At 40.1% G+C, this 25370-nt stretch overlaps 1 protein-coding gene across 2 annotated transcripts in view; it reads left to right on the top strand.

Annotated features, from left to right (window-relative positions):
- acvr2aa (activin A receptor type 2Aa) overlaps positions 1 to 25370 on the top strand; it is a 145106-nt gene that overhangs the window by 85527 nt on the left and 34209 nt on the right. For both annotated transcript variants that reach the window (XM_073026022.1, XM_073026030.1), the window contains exons 2-4: positions 1892 to 2099; positions 7215 to 7321; positions 17659 to 17813. In XM_073026022.1, the coding sequence (XP_072882123.1) occupies positions 1892 to 2099; positions 7215 to 7321; positions 17659 to 17813 (470 nt within the window). The remainder of the gene's footprint in view (positions 1 to 1891; positions 2100 to 7214; positions 7322 to 17658; positions 17814 to 25370) is intronic.

A 25370-nucleotide genomic window follows, 5' to 3' on the forward strand; every position in this document is an offset into this window, starting at 1 on the left:
TTTGCAGCTGGTAAGGACTAGGCCAAAGCTTCAACGTCAGTTTTTCTTCCCCTCACTTTTCTCCTACCCTAAATCCAGCACCCTGTATATCAGTACTTTGTTGCATAAGACCCAACCACTTTACAAAGCCTCTATATTGTGGATGGAACTTTACCTACCTGTATATTCACAGTGAGAGTAAGCAATAGGCAAGGCTCATTCATTTTCTATATATTATCTGTGAACTTGAATGACACCTCTTTGACAAGTTGTGGTGTGCAGTGCTTCTATTGTACCTGGAAGCAGTAGATGGGTATAAACACATATACACAGGTATAAACCCAATTTGTTCATTCAGATGGTAGAAATGCCATAAAAGGAACATAATCAGAATTAGGTTTATTATTGGTGATAAGTGTGACATGAAGTTTGTTTTGTGGCAGAAGAACAGTAAAGAGACACAAATTTACTATAAATTACAAAAATTCTATTGTGGGGGGGGGAGAATTAATAACAAGCTAGTGTTCTTTGGTTAGTGGACCATTCAGAAACTTAATGTTGGAGGGGGAAAAAACTGCTTTTGAATCACTGAGTATGGGTCTTCAGGCTCCTCGACCACCAGTAATAAGAAGAGGGTATGTCCCAGATGATAAGGATCCTTTGTAGTGAATGCTGCCTTCTTGAGTCTTTGCCTCTTGTAGATGTCCTCAGTGGTGAGAAGGGTTGTGCATATGGCGATTGAGTCTATAATCTCCCATTGTCTCTTGGAGTTCTAGGAGAATCTATCTTGGGCCTAACACAATGATATAATTGTGAAGCATTTGGTGTGTCTCCAAAGATTTGCGCATCACTGCCTGGTATGGAGGCTCCATGTGTACGTGCCGTACCAATTTAAAACTTGAAATCACATAATAATGTTGTTCATCGTTTTTTTTTACAGTTTTATATCAAAGAATCATTCCCAATTCATTTGGGTTTCCAGTCTGATATATGTGCCCAATAGATCTTTTTTCTAGGCATTTAGCTTACTGCCAAATTACTTGCACATCTTTATCATTCTTCCTTTTGCATAATTATGCATGTAACAGATTTTCTTTGTAAAAAGCAGTTTGGAGAGCTCCTGTACTAATAAAAAGAGCGATTGCTGCAAGTCCTCAGTTGTTGTCATACCAAGGTGGGGAGTTCATATTTGAATTAACATCTTGTTTTGAGTAATATAAATAATGAACTACTTGGGGTGCACCAGAAATAGGAATTCCATTTATACAAAAACACAGCCTGTCCTGGTCCAACCAGGATAATCAAAGATGCCACCCACCCTAAACATACTCTTTTATACCCCTTCCTACCAGGCAGAATATGCAAATGCCTGAAAGGATGCATCACCAGACTCAGATAGCTACTGTCCTGCTGTTTATAAGACTACTTACTGAATGTTTCCTTGGTACAATAAAATAGATTCTTGACCTGCACTGCAGTTTCTCTGTATTGTAACAATTCATTCTGCACTCTGGTATTGTTTTTACCATGTGCGACCGGAATCCACCATTGTAATGAATTGGTCTTTATGGACAGTATGCAAGACAAATTTTTCACAGTACCTCGATATATGTGACAATAATAAATCAATTTACCACAGCATTGATTAATTATATTTGCTTTTGTAAATGTTAGTGTACTGTATTCAATTTTTTTCATCATTGTTATTTATGCTTAATCATTCCACATGTAATTGTGTAATCAATCTGAGTGGAAAAAATACTGTACCTAATGTGCACTTCTTTACCTGAATTGTCATAATTTTCTTTTAGACAGTATTTGGTGCAATATGCTGTTGATATAATTTTTATATAAATGTTTAAATTGGATTTTTTTTCAATTTTTAATAAATCCAACCAAAATTTTCTTTAAGGTGCTATACTTGGTCGAACCGAGAAGCAAGTATGCATTATCTATAACGCCAGTAGGGATAAAGATCGAGCAAATAACACCGCGATTGAGAACTGTGTTGAAGAAAAGGATAAACGGGGACACTGTTATGCCACCTGGAAGAACAACTCTGGTTCAGTAGAAATTGTAAAAGGAGGCTGTTGGCTGGATGATTGGAACTGCTATGACAAGTAGGCAAAAAATTGTTACTCCTATCTTTTTTTCACAAAATCCTTTAAATTTTCTGTGGTTATGTAAAAAGGAATAAAAAATAAAAGTTAGTATGGATACCTTGCAGACTGATTCTGAAGAAATTGTATTGGGGGGAAGAAAGAAATGGTATAGAAATTAAATGTTTGTTTTGTATCAGTCACAGAAGAAAGTACAAATGATCTGGAAGTGGTGGAGAAAGAAACAAATCTAGAGAGAATGGGAAGCTGAAAGAAATCACAATTGGTTTTAAAAAATGTATCAGAGAAGTTAATGGAACTGAGTGAGAAATCCCCAAGAGCTTATAATTTCCATTACAAGTTTTTGAAAGGGGAGGGGGAGGAACAATAAAAATAGAAATGCATGGATTATCATCTTCAAAAATTACAGATTTCTGGAATGGATTAACAAGGTAGTAAGCATAATCACTCTATATCCCTCTATTTAAGAAGAAGGATTTTAAAAAAACTCAGAACTACAAACCCCATTTCCAGAAAAGTTGGGATATTTTCCAAAATGCAATAAAAACAAAAATCTGTGATATGTTAATTCACGTGAACCTTTATTTAACTAACAAAAGTACAAAGAAAAGATTTTCAATAGTTTCACTGACCAACTTAATTGTATTTTGTAAATATACACAAATGTAGAATTTGATGGCTGCAACACACTCAACAAAAGTTGGGACAGAGTTAAAATAAGATTGTAAAGTGCACAGAATATTCAAGTAACACCAGTTTGGAAGACTCCACATTAAGCAGGCTAATTGGTAGCAGGTGAGGTATCATGACTGGGTATAAAAGTAGTGTCCATCAAAGGCTCAGTCTTTGCAAGCAAGGATGGGTCATGGCTCCCCTTTGTGCCAAAATTCGTGAGAGAATTGTTAGTCAGTTCGAAAGGAACATTTCCCAATGCAAGATTGCAGAGAATTTAGGCCTTTCAACATCTACAGTACATAATATTGTGAAAAGATTCAGAGAATTCAGAGACATCTCAGTGCATAAAGGGTAAGGTCGGAAACCACTGTTGAATGCGCGTGATCTTCGAGCCCTCAGGCGGCACTGCCTATGAAACCGTCATGCTACTGTGACAATTAATAGCCACCTGACTTGGGAGTACTTCGGAAAACCATTGTCACTTAACACAGTCCGTCGCTGCATCCAGAAATGCAACTTGAAACTGTATTACGCAAGGAGGAAGCCGTACATCAACTCTATGCAGAAATGCTGGCGAGTTCTCTGGGCCCGAGCTTATCTCAGATGGACCGAAAGACTGTGGAACCATGTGCTGTGGTCAGATGAGTCCACATTTCAGCTAGTTTTTGGAAAAAACAGGCCTCGAGTTCTCCGTGCCAAAGATGAAAACGACCATCCTGATTGTTATCAGCGAAAGGTGCAGAAGCCAGCAACTGTGATGGTATGGGGGTGCATCAGTGCCCACGGCATGGGCGAGTTGCATGTATGTGAAGGTACCATTGACTCTGAGGCGTATATTAGGATTTTAGAGAGACATATGTTGCCATCAAGGCAACGTCTCTTCCCGGGATGTCCATGCTTATTTCAGCAGGACAATGCCAGACCACATTCTGCACGGGCTACAACAGCGTGGCTTTGTAGACACAGAGTGCGTGTGCTTGACTGGCCTGCTGCCAGTCCAGATCTATCTCCTATTGAAAATGTATGGCGCATCATGAAGAGGAGAATCAAACAACAGAGACCACGGACTGTTGAGCAGCTGAAGTCTTATATCAAGCAAGAATGGACAAAATTTCCAATTGCAAATCTACTACAATTAGTATCCTCAGTTCCAAAACGATTAAAAAGTGTTATTAAAAGGAAAGGTGATGTAACACAATGGTAAACATGCCTCTGTCCCAACTTTTGTTGAGTGTGTTGCAGCCATCAAATTCTAAATTTGTGTATATTTACAAAATACAATTAAGTTGGTCAGTAAAACTATTGAAAATCTTTTCTTTGTACCTTTGTCAGTTAAATAAGTGTTCACATGAATTAACATATCACAGATTTTTATTTTTATTGCATTTTGGAAAATATCCCAACTTTTCTTGAAATGGGGTTTGTACATGCTAGTTAGCTTGACATCAGAAGTAGGGAAATTGTTGAAATCAATTAATACTGGAGTGATAACAGGACACTTTTTAAAAAAAAACTTGTAATGGGGCTAGACAAAGTCAATATGAATTGGTGAAAAGTCAGTAATATTCAGCATGCACGCACACACAAAGATTCTACAATGCTAGAAATCCAGATTAACTCATACAAGATGCTGGAGGAACTCAGCAGGCCAGGCAGTGTCTGTGGAGAGGGATTAAACAGCCTGACATTTCGGGTCAAGGCACTTTATCAGGATTGGAAAGGAAGAAAGAAGAAGTCAGACCAGAAGGTAGAGGAAGGGGAAGAAGTACAAGCTGGCAGGTGATAGTTGAGACCAGGTGAGGGGGAAGGTGGGTGGGGGAGTAAAGACGAAGTAAGAAGAGGGGGTGGGTAATAGGTGGAAAAGGTAAAGGGCTGAAGGAGGAGGAATCTGATAGAAGAGAGTGGAAAGGGAAGGAGAAGGAGCACCGGAGGGAGGTGATAAGCAGGTGAGGAGAAGTGAAGAGGTTGGAGGGGAACCAGAATAGTGAATGAAAAAAGGGAGAAACGGAGGCAGAAGAGTTTACTGTAAGTTAGTGGTATGCCATCAGGTTGGAGGCTACCCAGATGAAATATAAGGTGTTGCTCCTCGAATCTGAAAGTGGTGTCATTGTGACGGTAAAGGAGACCGTGGATCAACATGCCAGAATGGGATACAGTACTGATGTGAATTATGGATTAATTGTTGGTTAGAAAATACAGTGATGGTAAATAGATCTTCTGGGTTGGAAAGTTGGTATTCATGGTATGCAGCAAACCTTGGTACAGAACCTCAAGCTATTGACCATCTCTATCTTTGATGTGATGAAAGAGACCACAAAACTAATTCATCTAAATTCACGAACATCGATGGCATGAACCTATATTGCTCAAAACATCCAGTAATGCCTCCTGCCCTCCCTTCATTTCCCATCCCCTTGTCCCTCTCTCATGTTACCTCCTTGCCAGCCCATTACCTCCCTCTGGTACTCCTTTCCCCTGCCCCTTTTTTTCTTTCTTCCATGACCTTCTGTCTTTTTCACCAATCAACTTCCTAGCTCTGCTTCATCCCTCCCCCTCTAAGTTTCACCTATCACCTGGTGTTTCTCCCTCCCCCCCACCATCCCCTCAGCGTTTCAAATCCACTTTTCAGCTTTTTTTCTCTAGTGCTGCCAAAGGATTTCGGCCAAAACGTTGACTACTTTTTTCCATGGATGTTGCCTGGCCTGCTGAGTTACTCCAGCATTTTGTGTGTGTTGCTCATCGAGATTCTGATCTAGACTTATGATAAAAAGATTGGTGACAGTATGAGATGAGAAGAAGATGTGAAGGAGCTTTGGTGGGATATAGGTAGGATGAGGGCACAGCAAATGGAATTTAATGTGAGGTAAAATAAAGTTACCAGTTTTGATGGAGAGAAAAGGGAAAGATGGAGCATTTTGAAATGGTGAGCAGTTGAGAGGTGTTTGATATTTGAAGAGATCTGAGTATCCATATACACCAAACACTTAAACTTAGTGTTCAGATACAGCAAAACAGCAGAAAAACTTCAGAGCAGGGTTTCCCACCTTTTTTTTTAAATGTCATGGACCAATACCATTAAGTAAGGGGTCCATGGACCCCAGGTTGGGAACCCCAGTTTTAGAGAGAGAAAGAGTAGGCTAGTTAGCCCCTTGGACCTAATTAATTGTTCAATAAGAGCATGGTTGATCCAGTCTTGCTTTCAATTTTTCTACTCTCCTCACATAACCCATGACTGCTAATTATATGCACTACAACATCCATGCTACAGAAGTGTCGGGGGAAAAAAGTCATCTCTAATAAAAGAGAATCCAACCAACTGCGTTGACATTCAATGGTATTATCCTTTGTAAAACTCCCGCCACTGGTACCTTTTGGTGACAATTATGTAGAAGTCCAAGACCAGCTTTTGAAATAGTCTGGCATCAAGAGCAGACCAGAACTTGCATTGAGTAACTCTGCTCCTTTCCATAATCTACAAGGTGCAAATCAGGAGCATGATGGAATACCCTCCTGTCGCATAGATGAGTGCAATTCCAGAATTCTCAAAGAAGCTTGACAGCATACAAGTCAAAGTAGCTGATCGGTTGGTGCATTATCCATCTCCCTGAACATTCATTCCGTCTGATACCACTGCACTGTGGTGGCAGTCCATACCTACTACAAATTGCACTGCAGTTATTCACCCAAATGCTCCAATACCACCTTCCAAACATACCACTTCTACCACCAAGAAGTATGCGCAAGAGCAAAATGCGCATGGTAATACCACAACCTGCATGTCGCATCAAAGTTGTACACAGTGTGTTTTTTCCCATAAGGAATTTAGCTGGCTGGGCCTATGCTCTTGAGTTTAGAAGAATGAGAAATCATCTCACTAAAGCCTATAGAATTTTTATTGACAGAGTAAATACAGATAGTTATTCTGTGATTGTGGAGGTTCCATCACGGAGTATATTGAAGGTAGAGATTGATGGAATGATTGATTCATATAGCTGGGCCTATGCATTTGTTCGCTATAGTACCCAATTAGTTACAGTTTGCCAACCTGAGAAAGACCTGGTTGTTCTCAATCTTTGCTTTCTGTCTGGTTAAAACAATTCCCATCTCATGCCAGTACATAACCCCCATTTCCAAGTACCTTTGTGTAAATTCTTTAAAGCCTGCTGGAAAAAGTAGATACATCATATTAATTTATTCTCCCCTATCTTTGTTGGTCATGTACTCAATTTATTCAGTTAGTCAAATGTGATAACCCTTTCACATATTCCTAATTACTGTACTCAATCTTATTAAATATGTAGCTTCTGTTTGTTAAACCCTTTTGTGCACTTGAATTTTGAAAGATTTAAATCATACTTCACCATTTAAATTTGAGGTCCATTGTAACTTCTTAACTGAACGTATATCAAGCATTCCATATACTTTTGTTTTGTTTTATAGGGGTGAATGTATCGAAACAAAAGAGAGCCCTGAGGTGTTTTTCTGTTGTTGTGAAGGAAGCAAGTGTAATGAGAAGATTTTTTATGTTCCAGTCATTACAGTACCATGTAAGTTTTGACTTATTTGATTTTATATTTAAGTGTCCTAAAATTTTTTGCATTAAATTGGTTTTTATCAAGAAACAATAAAATAATGGAAATTGTCTATTTCTGTATAATTAGATATTTTGGAGTCTATGCTACATATTTGAATGCTATTAAATTAATAGTTTTACAAGGAGGCTGATGAAGCAAAGGTAGTCAACGTCATCTACATGGGTTTTAGCAAGGCTCTTGACAAAGTCCCGCAAGGGAGGTTGGTCAAGGAGGTTCAGTGGCTTGGCATTCAGGATAAAGTACTAAATTGGATTCAACATCGGCTTCGTGGGGGAATCCAGAGTGGTACTAGATGGTGTCTTTCTGACAGGAGGCCTTGGCTAGCTGTATGCTGCAGGGATTGGTGCTGGATTTGTTGTTGTTTGTCATTTATATCAGAGATCTGGATGATAAAGTGGTAAACTGGATCAGCATATTTGCAAATAACATTAAGACTGGGCATAGTGGATAGTGAGGAAGGTTATGAAAGCTTAGCATGATCTGGACTAGCTGGTGAAATGGGCTGGAAAAATGGCAGATGGAATTTAATGCAGGCAAGTGTAAGGTGTTACACTTTATAACCATTTAACTTTGGGAGGACAAACAAAGATAAGACTTACACAGTGAATGAATGGTAGGGTACTGAGGAGTGCAGTAGAACAGAGGGATCTGGGAATACATATCTATAATTCCTTAGAGGTGATGTCACAGATAGGTAGGGTCATAAAAAGAGCTTTTGGTGCATTGGCCTTCATAAATCAAAATATTGAGTACAAGAGTTGGATGTTATGTTGAAGTCTTATAAGATGTTGGAGAGATTAAATTTGGAATATTGTATGCAGTTCTCATCTACTGCAGAAAATATATCAAGAAAACTGAAAGAGCACAGAGAAAATTTACAAAGGTGTTGCCAGGATTTGAGAGTCTGTATTGGAGGGAAAGGTTGAATAGGTTAGTATATTATTCTCTGGGACATAGGAGAAGGAGGGGGTGGTTTGATAGAGGTACATAAAAATTATGCAAGGTATAAATAGGGTTAATGCAAGCTCGCCTTTTCCACTGAGGTTGGTTGAGACTAGAACCAGAGGTTATAGGTTAAGGGTGAAAGATGAAATAATTAAGGGCAACCTGTAGGTGGTGCGAGTGTGGAATGAGCTGCCACAAAAGTGGTGGATACAGGTTTGATTGCCACATTTAAGAGAAGTTTGGATGAGTTCATGAACAGGCGTTGGGGGTATGGAGGGCCATGATCCGGGTTTCTGGGACAAGGCAGAACAACAGTCTGGTATAGACTAGATCAGTCGAACGGCCTGTTTGTGTTGTGTTACTCTGACTCTACTGAACTTGTATATAAAAGATGCAAATAAAGGTGCTTTTCACAGTGCCTCTTGGATGTAGCTTTAGTTATAGAGGATTTGATAACTTTGATTTGAGCAGTATGGGGTAGAAATGTTTTTACTATATGGAAATGTGGCAGCAAATTTTAATATGGCAAACTCCCTTCATCAGGTAAGTTTGATAATCAGAAATATCTACCAATATCAGTTTTGTTTTTGTAAAGGCATAGAATTTTTTGCTTTTTTTCTTCAAGTTGTGTTTTGTTATGAGACCTCTTTTGGATGGATGAAGGGAATGAGGATAGATGTTTGCTTCAGCTTCTCATTCATAGGCAGAACCATTAACTGTTGAGCATTCCCTTAGATGTAAGACTACAATTAGCAAACCAAATGAGAATATTCTCTCTTTGGAATTTACACATATTGAATGTGTGCCTCATCCTTGGTATTAACAATGTGGATCAAATGATGGAGACGTGTAGTACAATCAGAGGTTTGAGAATAATAGGAGATTCAATTTCCCCAGTATTAACTGGCATTACCTCAGCACGAAAGGCCTGAGTAGTATGTTTATAAAGAGTATGTTTAAAGGGTATCCATGAGAACTATTTGAGCTACTGTTACTTGAAGCGGCACTATTGGATCTAATATTAAAGCATATAGCCAAGGAAATGGATGAAATGTTGTTTGGTGGGTGTTCTGGCAAAAGTAACAATAATATTAAATGTCAAGATGATAATTGAAATGGATGAGGAAGGATAGATCAGAATTTAAGGTCATGAACTGGGGAAAGGCTGATTTCAATATTGCAAGCTTGGGCCTGACAAAAATGCACCAGGGTCAGCTAATTGCTTTTAAGGCACATCCAACAAATGCCAGTCATTTAAGAGTGAGAATTCAGGGCTGACGTGTTAACCACAAGTGTGAATGGCAAGGACAAGAAGTCTAAGGAGTAGTAGGACTGGAGTGATGCTGGTGTTTGGGAGGAAAAAGGCAAGCATATGGAAACATCTGAGGTGTAACATTATCGAGTAGACTTAGTAAGGAACTAGTTTAAAAGAAATTGGGAAGACAAAGGGGAATTGACTGGCAGATAAGATTAAGGAAAATCACAAAGCAAATAATCATGGAAGTTAGGTTCCATGAGGGACCACAAGAACAATCTGTTGCAGAGCCAGAGGTCGCAAATGAAGTCTTTATTATGATTATAGTTTGACAATTTAGGACAGTGGAGAGAAGAAAATATTTTTTTATTACGAATGTGTTATTAGATGTCTTAGCAGATTTTAAAATTAGATCTGATTAAATGTATCCAAGCTGCTATGGGAAGCAAAGCCGGATTTTTAAATCCTTGCTAGCTGCACTTGAGGTACCAGACAGCTGGAAAGCAACGGATGTGGCAAAAAGGAAATAGACAAGTTGAGATTATTGTCATAAGCAGAAGACAGGTACAGTAGCATCACAAAACATAAATTCATATAAGCAGTATTCATATAAACATTATACAATTTTTGCAAGAAAATGCAATTTAAACAAAACAAAAACAAAGTCCGTTTTTGGTGCAAAGTGGTTCTTGTGTTGCCAAACTGTAGTGATTTGGATTTTGCCAATTCCTTCAAGAATCAAATAGTTGAAGGGAATTACCTGTACTAAAACCTGGTGGTGTGAGACATCAGGTTTTTCTATCTCTTACTCAATGGTAGTTGTGAAAAGATGGCATGGCTTGGATGGTGGGGGATTTTTGATAGATGTTGCCTTCTTGAGGCAGCACTTCCTGTAGATGGCGCAGAATAATGTGCCCATGATATATTTATTGGACTTTTTGCTTTCCTGAGCATTTGAGTTGCTATAGCAGACTGATGCAATCAGTCAGGATATGTTCAACAGTACATCTGTGAAAGATTGTTAAGAGTGTTAGATGACAATCCAAATCTCCTTAACCCCTAAAGAAAGTAAAGACTCCAGTGCACTTTCTGTATGATTACATATATGTGCAAGGCCCAGGACTGGTCATCTGATATGTATCACCCAGGAATTTAAAGCTGCTGACCATCCACTGCTGATCTCCCCAATTTAGATTGGTGTATATTGATCCTCTTTTCCCTTCCCAAAATCAACAGTCAAGTCTTCAGTTTTGGTGACGTTGAATGAGAGGTTGTTTTTGCAAAACCAATCAACTATCTCACTCCAGTAAGCTGATTCATCACCACCTGAGACTTGTCCAACAACAGTGTAATCATCGACAAATTTGAAGACTACATTGGTGCTGTGTGTATAGTCACCAAGGGGCTAAGCACACAGGCCTGATTTGCACCTGTTTTGAAGGTCGGTGAGGGATAATTGTGTTGAATGCTGAGCTGTAGTCAACAAACAGCAAGCCTGACCTATGAGTTCCTGTTTTCCTGATGGTCCAGAGCAGGGAGAAGACCCAGAGAAATCATGTCTACTGTTGACTTGCTGTGGTGGTAGGCAAATGTGAGACAGACATTGATTTGTGCTCTAACCCAGTGGTCCCCAACCACCAGTCCACGGCTCAGTGTTTGGGGACCACTGCTCTAACCAACCTCTTTAAAAAGTTCAAAGTACTTTTTTTTCAAAGTATGTATGTATGTATGCTATATATGCAACCATGAGAGTCATCTCTTTACAAACTGCCACAAAACAAAGAAATCCTATGGAACCTGTTTTTTTTAAAAAGACCATCAAACACCCAACGTGCAGAAAAAAAAATAGTGCCAACAATAAAAGTAAGCAAATAACTTTCAGAACTGAAGTTCACAAAAGTGAGTCCATGGCCACAAAGCCAGTCGTCACCGAAGCCAATCCAGGTGCTCGTTAGTTGTAGGCCACAGTCTCACTTCAGCACCGAGACTAGTAAATCTCACAGAGCAGCGAGCTGAACACTGATCCATCCTTTGCTTCCAGCCAGCACTCTGATCTTTACAATCTGGCCAGGCACTTAAATCGTGCAAACAGTCTTCCTCGCTCTCAATCCTGGGCCCTGCCACTTTGATATACCCTTGGACCCTGCATCACCTCACCTCTCCTCAGTTCTGTTGCATCGAATTGTCTCAAAGTCTGCTCCAGCGATGGTGAAACATTGGATCAATCGCCGCTCTTGTGCCCAAGCCTTGCCACCTCAATTCAGCCCATACATGCCACGCCACAACCACCCTACACCTTCAAGACCAGTTCACACTGCAAAACTGCCAGGTCATACAGCTCAGCCCCAAAAGGGCAGCTGCAGGCTGTTGATTACAGTGATTATATCCAAGAAAAAGTGTGATTAATACAGTAAATTTTTCTTTTTGTTTTGGTTGCTACCAGCAAGTCGTTGGTGTGCTTCTCCAGGACCATCTTAAGCCGGAAGGTTTTAAAGCACCTCTTGGGAAATGAGCCTGACTAGGTGCTGATGATTCAGTAGTTACAGTTCAGGTTTTAAAATAGTTATGAATAAGGATAAGTCTAAACATGGGGGGAGCATTAAGAAGGGTTATCGCAAATTGTTGCATCTCACTTCCAACAAGTCTCTTAATGTAGTAAACAAACAAGGAAACTTCAAATTTCAATGCCTTTAGTTCCAAATTTACATGAATATAATTTCAATCATTGAGCTGCAGGATGCGGACGATCCTGAGCTTTGTACCTGCTTGCAGGCTGAATTCCATTTACATAATACTGAAACACATGAGAATAAATATTGCATTAAATACAAGACAACACAGAATCTGCACCAACTTCCTCATCCTTAAACAAGAAAGTTCAAAGGCAAGAGGTTAGTAAATGTGGATTTTATCCCAAATCTTGGAGATTGTATTTCACCATTGGCAAAATTCACAGAATTCACCACTGCCAGCACATTCTTCGGTCATCTGAGCTGCAGATACCTCGAATATTCTCAGAACCTCATGGGGAAATAATTACCATGCCGTTGACTTGTATCCTGTGATCACTCAAAATATTGGAGTGGCTGGAAGACAGGTTGTAAAGTTTATTCAGGAGTATATGAAGTGTAGAAACTCCCAACCCCCTGCACCATCTGTGTGAGCTTATACAGATTTTGCATAATACATAATGGCTACAGAGGTGGAGTTGGCGTAGAAAGAAGAACCAGTCATTCTGAGAAACAACTGAAATGGTTAATACAATCAAGCTACCCATGGAAACCTCAGATTCAGAAATGTATGCTGCATCACTGGGAAAACTGTGCACTGGTTCATTTTAATATGATTATGTGTGTTTGGCATCATTTACTTCTCCAAAATAATTGGATATGCTTTGTCATATAACCAAGTGCTAGTTTAATCTAGGTTTGGATTGTGTATTTTAGTTTGTGGATTTGATAACATTGTCAACAGTGCTGTTGCTATGGATGCTTCACGATGGTAAGATTAAAACCTGCATATTTATCTTGTAGGAACTTACTTGTAGGAAATTATCAGGGAAAACAGTATATTCTTTTTTTTTTACTAAGTGTCATAAAGGGTGTTGTCAGTCTGTTTGTGAGTGACCTTTCTATTTTCAAAGGAGTGAATGGTATTAGAAAATTCTACACTTTTTCAAAAAGGTAAGGAGCTCTTTTCTCATTTACAAGGGAAACCGTTTAAGATGATTCTGGAATAATTCTTTTTGAAGTGAAAATAGAGTATCTTGAAAAGAAAGTAAACAGTCCAAGGTCTTCTGTATGTACCTGTTAGGCTGTGTTGGATTCTCATTTATTCTGAATTTCAGAGTGATTAAATATAGAGCATTATTGCTAGGTGAATATTTGGAACTAGGTGATATTATCCACAAGATTGGAAGTACAAGATGCAGAATATTGATTGGTCATTTGCTTGTATTATGGGCTGTTTGAGAACGGATGTAGCATGAATAATTAATAACTTCTCATACAGCTTGGTAACAACTGATCCTGAATCACTTGGGGTTACAATTATTTTTTTCAGAATCCAGAATTCTAAATTCTAACTTTGCCAGGTGTGACTTGAATGTGCAAACTACTCAGTACTTAAGATGTTCAGTTCTACGTTTGTACTTTTAGTTTTGTCTGCAGTGCTCTCTTCTTTTGATGCTGTAAAGTAATGTCAAATGTTTTGCACTAAATTTATGATCATTATATTTGTTTCCCAGAGAGTCCAGGACCTTGTGTTCTTTTTGGAATAGTGTATTCAAATTTTTTTCTTCTTTCATTACATAATTCATAGAATTGATACTATACAATTGTAGGCCCAGTATCTGGGTCTTTTCTTTCTTCCTCTGTTCCAAGCAAAAAGCTTCTGAGTGATGATGTAAGCTGTAGAAAGGTGCAGATTAAGGAAGGATAGGTAATCTTGGATTTGTTAGAGGTGGCTGAAGTGATTATGGAGGCATTAATAATGATCTTTCAAGAATCACTAGATTCTGGAATGGTTCCAGAAGACTGGAAGATTGCAAATGTTGCTCCACGCTCCAAGAAAGGAGAGAAACAGAAGAACGGAAACTATAGGCCAGTTAGTCTGACCTCAGTGGTTGGGAAGTTGTGGAGTTGATCATTAAGGATGAAATCTCAGGGTGTTTGGAGGCACATGATAAAATAGGCCACAGTCAACATGGTTTTCTCAAGGGAAAATCTTGTCTGACAAATCTGTTGGAATTCTTTGAAATAACAAGTAGGATAGGCAAAGGAGAATTGGTTAATGTGTACTTGGATTTTCTGAAGGCCTTTGACAAGGTGCCTCACATGAGGCTGAATAACAAGTTATAACAACGTGGTATGGCAGGAAATATTCTAGCATGGATAAAGCAGTGGCTGATTGGCAGGAAGCAAAGAGTCAGAATAAAGGGAGCCTTTTCTGGTTGGCTGCGGTGACTAGTGGTGTTCCACAGGTGTCTGTGTTGGGACCGATTCTTTTTATGTTGTTTATCAAATATTTAGATAATGGAATTGATGGCTTTGGTACAAAGTTTGCAGACAATATGAAGGTGGGTGGTGAGCCAGCTAGTTTTGAGGAAGTAGGTTACAAAAGGACTTGGACAGATTAGGAGAATGGGCAAAGAAGTGGCAGATGGAATGCAGTGTCAGGAAATGTACGTTCATGGGCTTTGGTGGAAGACTATTTTCTAAGTGGTGAGAAAATACGAAAAACTGAGGTGCAAAGGGACTTGGGAGTCTTTGTGGAGGATTCCCTAAAGGTTAATTTGTAGGTTTGAGTCTGTGGTGAGGAAGGCAAATGCGATGTTGGCATTCATTTCAAAAGGACTAGAATATAAATGCAAGGATGTAATGTTGAAACTTTATAAAGCACTGGTGGGGCCTCACTTGGAGTATTGTGAGCAGGTTTGAGCCCCTTTTCTTAGAAGGGGTGTGCTGAAACTGGACCGGGTTCAAAGGAGGTTCACAAAAATGATTCCTGGATTGAATGGTTTGCCATATCAAGAGCGTTTGATGGCTCTGGCCTGTATTCACTAGAACTCAGAAGAATAAGGGGTGACCTAATTGAAACTTAACGAATGGAGAAAGGCCTCAATAAGGTGGATGCGGAGAGGATGTTTCCTATAGTGGGAGAGTCTTAAGACCAGAGGACACAGCCTCAGAATAGAGGGGCGTCCTTTTAGAACAGAGATGATGAGAAATTTCTTCAGCCAGAGAGTAGTGAATCTGTGGAATTCTTTGTCACAGGTAGCTATGGAGAACAAGTGTTTATGTATATTTAAGGCAGAGGTTGAGAGATTTTTGATTGGTCAGGGCATGAGGGATACAGGGAGAAGGCATAAGATTGCGGCTGAGAGGAACATTGGATCAGGCATGATGAAATGGCAGAGCAGACTCAATGGGCCAAATGGTATAATTCAGCTCTTGTGGTCTTTTTGAATACTTAAGGACCATCCACAGATGTGCATTGTTACATGTTGCATCACTGGATGGTACAGAAACTGCACTGTGGTGGACAGGAAGGCTTTAGAATGGGTAATTAGAACTGCCCAATGCATCACCAGCAGAAGCCTACTTGCGGTCGAGGACGTATGTTCTGAAAGGTGCCAGAAAAAAGCCAGCAATATGATGAAGAACTTCACCCACCCTGCTCATGAACCGTTTGTCCCACTCCCATCGGGGGGAGGCTGTGTAGCATCCACATTAGTACCACCTGACTTAAAAAGTTACTTTCCCCAAGCAGTAAAGCTAATCAACACCCCCACCCCCACCCCCACAACCCTCCCCACCACCTCTAGTTTGTAATTTCCTGTCAGTCACAATATTTACAGACACTGGGTATACCTGTTTTCACTTTATGTATATATAGTCAATCTATGTCTATAAACTGTTTTCTGTGTTTATATTTATTGTATTCTTTATCTTAGCATTTTATATGCTGTGTCAGAACCAGAGTAATAATCATTTTGCTCTCCTTTACATTTGTATACTGGAAATGTATTAAACAATCTTGAATATTTGGTTAATCAAATTTATTTTGAAATGTAGCAAGGATATGTGGAAATTATATGTGATTGAGCTTCTATGAATTTTAGCAAGACTTGTGGAAAAAGTTCCATCAACATAGGGATAATCAGAAAAGTAAAAATGTATGGGATGCAAGGGAGAGTGGCTGATTGGCTCAGTGGAAAGACAAAGGTTGGGGGTTGAAGGATAATGGTTGATGAATGTTTTTGAAATTGGAAGGTTGCTCTCATTGGAGCTTCCAGAAGATCAATTCACACTATTTGTAGTATAAATGACCATCATAGAACATTAAGACACAGAAACAACCTTCAGCCCATCTAGTCTGTGCCGAACTATTAATTTGCCTAATTCCATCGACCTACATATGGCCCATAGTTTTCCATTCCCCTCCCATCAATCCATGTATCTGTCCAAATTCTCTTAAATGTTAAAATCTGCCCTGTATCCACCATTCTCACCAACCTCTGAGTTTAGAAGATCCCCCTCATGTTCCCCATAAACATTTCACCTTTCACCCTTAACCCATGGCCTCTAGTTGTAGTCTCACCCAATCTCAATGGAAAAAGCCTGCTTGTCCTGTCTATACTCCTCATAATTTTGTATATCTCTAATCAAATCTCCCCTCAATCTTCTACACTCTAGGGAATAAAGTCCTAATTTATTCAACTGTTCCCTGGAACTCAGGTCCTCAAGTCCAAGCAAAATCCTTGTAAATGTTCTGTACACCCTTTCAATCTTATTTACATCTTTCCTGTAGATAGATGACCAAAACTGCACATAATACTCCAAATTAGGCATCACCAATGTCTTAAATAATTTCAACATAACACCCCAACTCCTGTACTCAATAACACACTGATTTACGAAGGTCAGTGTGCCAAAATCTCTCTTTGCGACCTTTTCTGCCTGTGACACCACTTCCAAGGAATTATGGACCTGTATTCCCAGATCCCTCTGTTCTACCATACTCCTCAGTGCCCTGCTGCTCAGTGTAAGACCTACCTTAGTTGGTTCTCCCAGAGTGCAACATCTTACATTTGTCTGCATTAGAGACCATCTGCTATTTTTCCAGCTGGTTCAAATACCACTGCAAGCTTTGATATATGCTGTCCACTACAACCCCAGTCTCAGTGATATATTCATGGATTATTGATTTTGTTCATTTACAGTCAGTAAAAATGTATGAATTCCTTAATTGATTACTATTTGATACTAATACAATTTTATAGTACTATAGTAATATTGATAATGTTCTAATTTGTTCTGTATTTGATATAACTATATAATTTGTTAATGAACTATTTTTATGAAACTTCAGCTAGTAATTGGAGCAGCCACTTAATTGGGCCAAAATGTACTGGTCCCAACTAACCGGAATTGTATGCCTTTTATTTTTGAATAGTTTTGAATCCAATTTATTCTAGTGCTGAGAGCTCTTGGAAGTAATCAAATCATTAGAATTTTCATTGTGGGCATGGCTATGATGTAAATTGTATCCCACAAAACCCTTAATTATTTTCTCTTTTCCTCCACAGCAACATTAAATCCCTTTACAACAAGGCAGCCACTCTTCAATACTTTGCTTTATTCACTAGTGCCCATTATGGGATTTGCTGTGGTTGTGTTGTTCTCTTTCTGGATGTATAGGCATCACAAGTTGGCATATCCACCAGTACTTGTACCAACACAGGTATGGTTCCAAACTCATTTGTTTACCACTTATATTTTTGCATGCTCTGATTGAAAGAGGCTGCAAGTATACCTTAAGTAATTTTATGCATTAGTGCAACTGACTTGAATTGGTGTCTGATTAAAGTATCTATCAGCAATTCTTGTATACATCTTCAGTCACTAACAGAAACAGAAATCAATGGCATGCTGAACTGTTTTCTAAATTCACGATCAGATACTTTGAAGTACATTTCTGCACTAGAATTAATATTCTTGAAATCATTGCCCAAACATTTCTATTCTGTAATATGTAGTCTTTTGCTTTCTTTTGACCATTCTTCACTGTAGCTGTAACAAGGGTTGAGAGCTATTTAAGGACATGGATGCAAGTTAACATGAAGTTGAGGTCACCGGTTTATTGCACTGTAAAACCAGGTCAGAGTGCCAAATGGCTGCTCTTGTGTTGTATTACTCCCTGTACTTTTATCATCACCAGCTGTATCGTATGGCATGGATGATCATGGTCTTATCCATGACCATGATTGTTCTTCACAATTTTTTCTATTGATGTGGTTTATCATTGTTTCCTTCTGGGCAGCATCACAAGACAGGTGACTCCACTGCCTCCCCAACCATTATCGATACTCTTCAGAGATTGTCTGCCTGGCATCAGTGGTCACATAAAGAGGATTTGTGATGTGCACCAGCTGCTCATACGACCCTCCACCACCTGCTCCCTTGACTTCACATGGCCCTGACTGTGGGGGCTAAGCAGGTGCTACACCTTGCCCAAGGGTGACCTGCAGGCTAGTGGAGGGAAGGAGTGCATTACACCTCCTTTGGTAGAGAATGAAAAACACAAGGGCAGGTTGCATGTGGAACATAGAATAGGGTGTGTGTGTGTGTGTGTGTGTGTGATTGAGAGAGAGATGTGGAGTCCTTGAAAGACAGTCCAAAGGCGTGGGAACAGTTCAGTCAAGTTAACCCCACTGATTCAAGAGCCTGATGTTTGAGGTCTAATAACTTCCTGAACCTGATGATGTGGCTCCTGTGTCTCCTTCCTGATGGCAGCAGTGAGAGGAGAACATGACGTGGGTGGTGGGGGTCCTTGATAATGGATGTTGCTTTCCTGCAGCAATGCTCTGTATAGATGTGCTCAGTAGTGGGGAGGGTTTTACCTGTGCTAGACTGCACCATATCCACTACTTTTTGTAGAATTTTCTATTTAAGGGCATTGGTGTTTCTATACCAAGCTGTGATGCAATCAGTCAATATGCTGTTCACCACACATCTATAGAGGATTGTCAAAGTATTAGATGTCATGCCAAATCTTCACAAACCTCTAAGGAAGTAGAGGTGCTGCCATGCGTTCTTCGTAATTGTACTTAACACGCTGGGCCCATGACAGATCCCTGAAACAAAAACACCAAGGAATTTAAAGTTGCTGTCCCTCTCCACCCCTGATGCTCTGGATTAAGACTTGCTTATGGTCCTTCAGTTTCTTCCTCCTGAAATCAATAATCAGATCCTTGGTCTTGCTGAAATTGAAAATCTGGCTGAGTGGTGCCACACTCAATCTCCCTCCTATTTGCTGATTCGTCACCACCTTTGATTTGGCCAAGTCGTCAGCAAACATAAATATAGGATTGGGGCTGTGCTTTGCCTCACAGTCAAGTATAATGCAAATAGAGCAGGGGGCTAAGCACACAGCCTTGTGGTGCACCTGTGTTGATGGAGATCGTGTAACCAATGCAGCTGACTGGGGTCTGCAAGTGGGAAATCATGGATCCAATTGCAGAAGGAAGTATTGAGACCAAGGTCTTGCAGCTTATTGATTAGTTTTGAGGGATGATAGTATTGAATGCCAAGCTGAAGAGCATCCTGATGTATGCACTTTTGCTGTCCAGGTTTTCCAGGGTTGAGTGAAGAGTAAATGAAATAGCATCTGCTGTATACCTGTTATGATGGTAGGCAAATTGGAGTGGATCCAAGTCACTTCTTAGGCAGGATTTGATATGTTTCATGGCCAACCTCTCAAGGCACTTCATCGCAGTGGATGTAAGTGCTACTGAATGATAGTCATTGAGGTAGGTTACCATGTTCTTCTTGGGCACCTGTATAATTAAAGCCTGCTTGAAGCAGATAGGTACCTGAAACTGCGGAAGTAAGAGGTTAAAAATATCAGTGAACACTCCAGCGAGTTGATCAGCACAGGTATCCCATCTGGGCGGGATGCTTTCCATGGATTCACCCTCATGAAGGATACTCTCAAGTTCTCCTCAGATACTGTAATCACGGTCATCAAGGGCTGTGGGAGTTCATGTTTCGATGGTCAAAGTGAGCATAGTAGGCAGTGAAGTCATCTGATAGCAAAGCCTTATTGTCACCTTTGTCACTTGATTTTACTTTATAAGAGGTGATAGCATTCAAGCCCCACCACAACTGTTGAGCATCCTTCAGTAATTCAGGTTTAGTCCAGAGTTTCCATTATTCCTGCAAGATGGCTTTCCACAGATTGTATCTGGATGACTTAAATCTTGCACGGTCGCCAGACCTGAATGCCACTAATCTGTTCATCAGCAGATTGTGGATCTTATGGTTTATTGAGGGCTTTTGGTTAGGGAAGGCACCGAATGATTTTTATGGCAATCCATTCATCCACAACTGTTTGTATAAAGACCGTGACAAGTGTGGTGTATTCATTCAGATCCTCTGAGCCCTTGAACACGCCCAGTCCACCATCTTGAAGCAATCCCATTGCCGCTTCTCTGCCTCTCACGACCACCTCTTTGTTGTTCTAATCTCTGTACCCTTCCTCTTTAGCACCTGCCTGAATGCTGGTAGGAGAAGGACAGCCAAATGATCAGATTTCTGAAACGTGGTCTGGGCATTGGGGTATGGAATGGTAGGCATTCCTTAATGTAATATAGCATGTTACAATGTGTTAGTACCCCTGGTGCTGCAGGTTGCATAAAAATAGTATATAGGTAGCGATTTCTTCAGACAAGCCTAATTGAAGTCCCCTATAATGATTTGAAATGTATTGGGGTGGACTGTGTTTTTTGTTCGGTGATGCCAAAGCTGCAATCGGGATCACGGAGGAGAGCTCTCTTGGTAAGTAGAATGGGTGGCACTTAATCAATAGGTGTTTCAGGTCGGGGGAACAGGAGCACAACAAAACCACCACATTTGAGCACCACGGAGAATTTATCATGAAACTCGGATGCCACACCTATCTATTTGTGTGGCAGCTTGTGGGATCTGTGGACTTGGACTTCTGTTCCTCCACATTTCTAAAAATCCTGTCGTTAACTTTGTATTTTGGCAAGTGCAATCTTCCGAACCGTGTAACTTTGTCTCTTTCTAGTAACCTATTTCAACCTCCTACACGATCTACAACTCCACTGAACTCTGTATAATCTGAAGACTTACTAACCCACCCTTCCACTGCTTCATCCAAGGTCTTTTACAAAAATCACAGAGCAGGGGCCCCAGAACAGATAGCTGCAGACCACCACTATCTCCCAGCAGAGTGTACACTCCATCTACTATGATCTTCTGCTTTCTGTGAGCTAGCCAGTTCTGAATCCACACTGCCAAGTTCCATGAATCCCAGGCCTCATGACTCTCTGGATGAGCCTTCCATGGGGACATACCAAGCGTCTTACTAACATCCATGTACACCACGTCCACTACTCTACCTTCATCAATTTATTTTGTCGCTTTTTAAAAGTCATAAGTTTCATGAGGCACGATTTGCCCCTCACAAAGCCACACTGACTGTTTCTAATAACACTATGTTTTTTCCAAATGCTAGTGAAGTAATTTGGATGATGAGTTATAAGAACACAAATAAAGGAGGGGAAGAGCTGTGAAGTGAGACCATTTGGAGAAAGATCTGAATCAAAGGAACCATGTAGTCAAATGCAGAACAATGGGAAATACCCAGTACAACATGCTGTGCTAATGTTCTGGAGGGAGAGGTGGGGAAGCAGATCCAAATTCGGTTCTGATTTTAGCAGAAAAAGTGAGTTGCCTGATGTAGATACCGAGTCTAGAAGGGTGCGATATACGTAGATGATCGATAAGGTGCTGTTCCTCCAGCACACATTGCACCTTGTTATGTATTGATGAAGGTAGAGTGTAGGAGACCAGAACACAGGAATCAGAGTAGTTCTGACAATTAAAGTGACAGGCAACGAGAAGCTCTGGGTCTTACAGCGCAGCTGCTATGCAAAGCATTCATCCATTCTGCTTTTTGTTTCTGTAACATTATGTTCAGCAAATGTACACGATATGGGAAGAAGTAGAGGATTATTTGGGTCCTCGGAAGGATTATTTGGGTCCTTGGAAGGAAACTGTATCATCTAATGCTTTTTCATGGGCGAGCACTGTGAGAAAGGGAATAGTTGGTGGAGGTGGCAGGGCAGACCGAGGAATCTAAGGGAGTGATGACTGTGGAATGCTGGAGGGGAAGATGCATCTGGCAGTGGAATCTCACTGAATTGTTTGAAATTATATTGAAGTGGTTAATGACCAATCTGCTGATCTCAAAAAAACATTCATCACTCAAAAGCTAAATTTATTTCTTCCCAAAATCTAAAGCAGAAAGGACATTTTTTTTGGTAATAATAGGTTGGATGGCACAGGTAAACACTAATGTGTTCATATGCTAGACCTACATATTCATCAGTTTTCTTGTCTTTTAACTCTTCTTTGCTCCTTTATGGGGTCTGTGCCATGTAAGTAGTAATTATGGTATTTGTGGCACTAAAAAGCAAAGACAGCAGAACTGATACTGATTCATTTAAAAATTGGAAGTGAAGATCCGAATTTCAGCTTAAATTTGAATAGCAGGTTTTTTGGGCAGTTCTAAAAGAAAATTCTATCAATGTTGGAAGATTTTGAAATGGATGGATAAAATGTGATCTTAAAATGACAGGTGCTTTTGTATTTACCTCGTGTCAAATTCCCAGAATTTGGTCACTAATGTGCAAATTGATTAACATTGTAAGGTGTTACTGCCATCTGCTGTTCATAAGGGTAGATTAATTTGACTTAGTGGCTTAGACCACAGACCATAAAACAAAGGAGCAGAATTAGGCCATTCAGCCCATCAAGTCTGCTTCACCATTCCATCAAGGCTGAGCCTGGATTCCACCCCCAATCCCATACACCTGCCTTTTTGCCATAACCTTTGATGCCCTAACCAATCAGGAAACTATCAACTTTTGCTTTAAATATACCTACACAGCTGTCTGTGACAGAGCATACCACAGATTCACTACTCTCTGGCTAAATAAATTCCTCCTCCGTTCTAAAGGGTTACCCCTCAATTTTGATGCTGTGCCCTCTAGTTTTGACACCCCCACCATAGGAACCATCCTCTACACTCCCACCTTATCTAGACTTTTCAACATTCAGCAGGTTTCAGTGAGACTCCCCCCACCCTCTCATTCTTCTAAATTCCAGTGAGTCCAGGCCCAAAGCTGCTAAAACGCTCCTCATATGCTAACCCTTTAATTCCTGGAATCACCTTATGAACCTCGTTTGGACTCTGAAATGACACACATCCTTTCTGTGATATGGGGCCCAGAACTGTTGACGGTACTCCAAGTGACCAGTGTCTTATAAAGCCTCAGCATTATCACCTTGTTTTTGTATGCTATTCCCTTCAAAATGTACATCATGTTTGCCTTCTTTATCACAGACTAAACCTATAAATTAATCTTCTGAGAGTCTTGCATGAGAACTCCAAAGTCCCTCTGCACCTCTGATGTTTGAATTTTCTCCCCATTTAGTTAACAGCCTGTACTTTTGTTCCTTTTACCAAAATACATTATCATACATTTCCCAGTACTATATTCCATCTGCCACTATTTTGCCCATTCTTCTAGTTTCTCTAAGTCCTTCTGCAATTGCATTGCTTCCTCAGCACTACTGACCCCTCCACCTATCTTCATATCATCTGCAAACATTGTCACAGATCTATCAATTCCATTATTTAAATCACTGACAACAATGTGAAAAGTAGCGGTCCCAATACTGATGTCAGAGGAACACCACTAGTCACTGGCATCCAACCAGAAAAGACCCCTTTTATTCCCACTCACTGCCTCCTGCCTGTCAGCCATTCTGCTGTCTGTGCCAGTATCTTTTCTGTAACGCCATAGCAGTCTCTTGTGGCACCTTATCAAGTGATGTCTGAAAACCCAAGTAAATGACATCCACTTCCTCTCCTTTGTCCACCCTTCACTTCCTCAAAGAACTCTAACAGGTTTGTCAGGTAAGATTTCCCTCTGCAGAAACCATGCTGACTTTCACTTATTTTATCATTGGTCTCCAAGTACCCTGAAACTTCATCCTTAATAACAGGCTACAATATTTTCCCAACTACTGAGGTTAGGCTAACTGGCCTATAATTTCCTTTTGTCTTCCTCACTTCTTACTGAGTGAAGTGATATTTGCAATTGTCCTCTGAAACCATGCCAGAATCAAGAGATTCTTGAAAGTTCATAACCAATGCATCTGCTATCTCTTCAGCAACCTATTTCAGAACTCTAGAATGTAGTCCATCTGGTCCAGGTGACTTATCCAGCTCCGTGGCCAAATCAGCCATGATCTTATTGAACAGTAGAGCAGGCTTGACGAGCCAGATGGCCTACTCCTACTCCTATTTCTTATGTTCTTAAGACCTTTGAGTTTGCCTTGCACTTTTTCCTTTGTAATAGGATGACACTCAATCCTGATTCCTGACACTCACGGACCTCTGGCACACTGCTGCTGTCTTCCACAGTGAAGACTGATGAAAAGTACTTAATAAGTTCATCTGCTAATTCTTTTTCCCCCCCCCCCCCCCATTACTATCTCACCAGTATCATTTTCCAGTGGTCTAATATCAACTCTCACCTCCCTCTTACTCTTTATATAACTGAAAAACTGGTATCCTGCTTTATATTATTGGCTAGTTTGCCCTTGTATTTCATCTTTGCCCTCCTTATGGCTTTTTTTAGTTGCCTTTTGATGGATTTTAAAAACTTCCAATCATCCAACTTCCCACTCACTTTTCTACATAACATGCTCTTTCCTTGACTTTTATGCAGTCTTTAACTTCCCTTGTCAGCTATGGTTGCCTGCCCCTACCATTTGAGAACTACTTCTGTGCATTGTGAACTATTCCCAGAAACTTCAGCCATCTCTGTTCTGCCATTATTCCCGCCAGTATCCTCCTCCAATCCGCCTGGGCAAGCTCCTTTCTCATGTGTCTGTAATTCCCTTTATTCCATTGTGATACTAATACATCTGACTTGTGCTTCTCCCTCTCAAATTGCAGTATGAATTCAATAATATTATAATCAGTCTCCTACAGATTCCTTTACCTTAAGCCCCCAATAAAATCTGGATTACTACACAACACACAATCTAAAATGGCTTTTTCCCAAGTATTCTCAAGCACAAGCTGCTCTAAAAAGCCATCTTGTAGACATTCAGCAAATTCCCTCTCTTGCAATCCGACACCAATCTGATTTTCCATTGTATATTGAAGTCCCCCATTACAATTGTGACATTAAATGCC

Source organism: Hemitrygon akajei, chromosome 2, assembly GCF_048418815.1.
Source record: "Hemitrygon akajei chromosome 2, sHemAka1.3, whole genome shotgun sequence".
Classification (NCBI taxonomy): Eukaryota; Metazoa; Chordata; class Chondrichthyes; order Myliobatiformes; family Dasyatidae; genus Hemitrygon; species Hemitrygon akajei.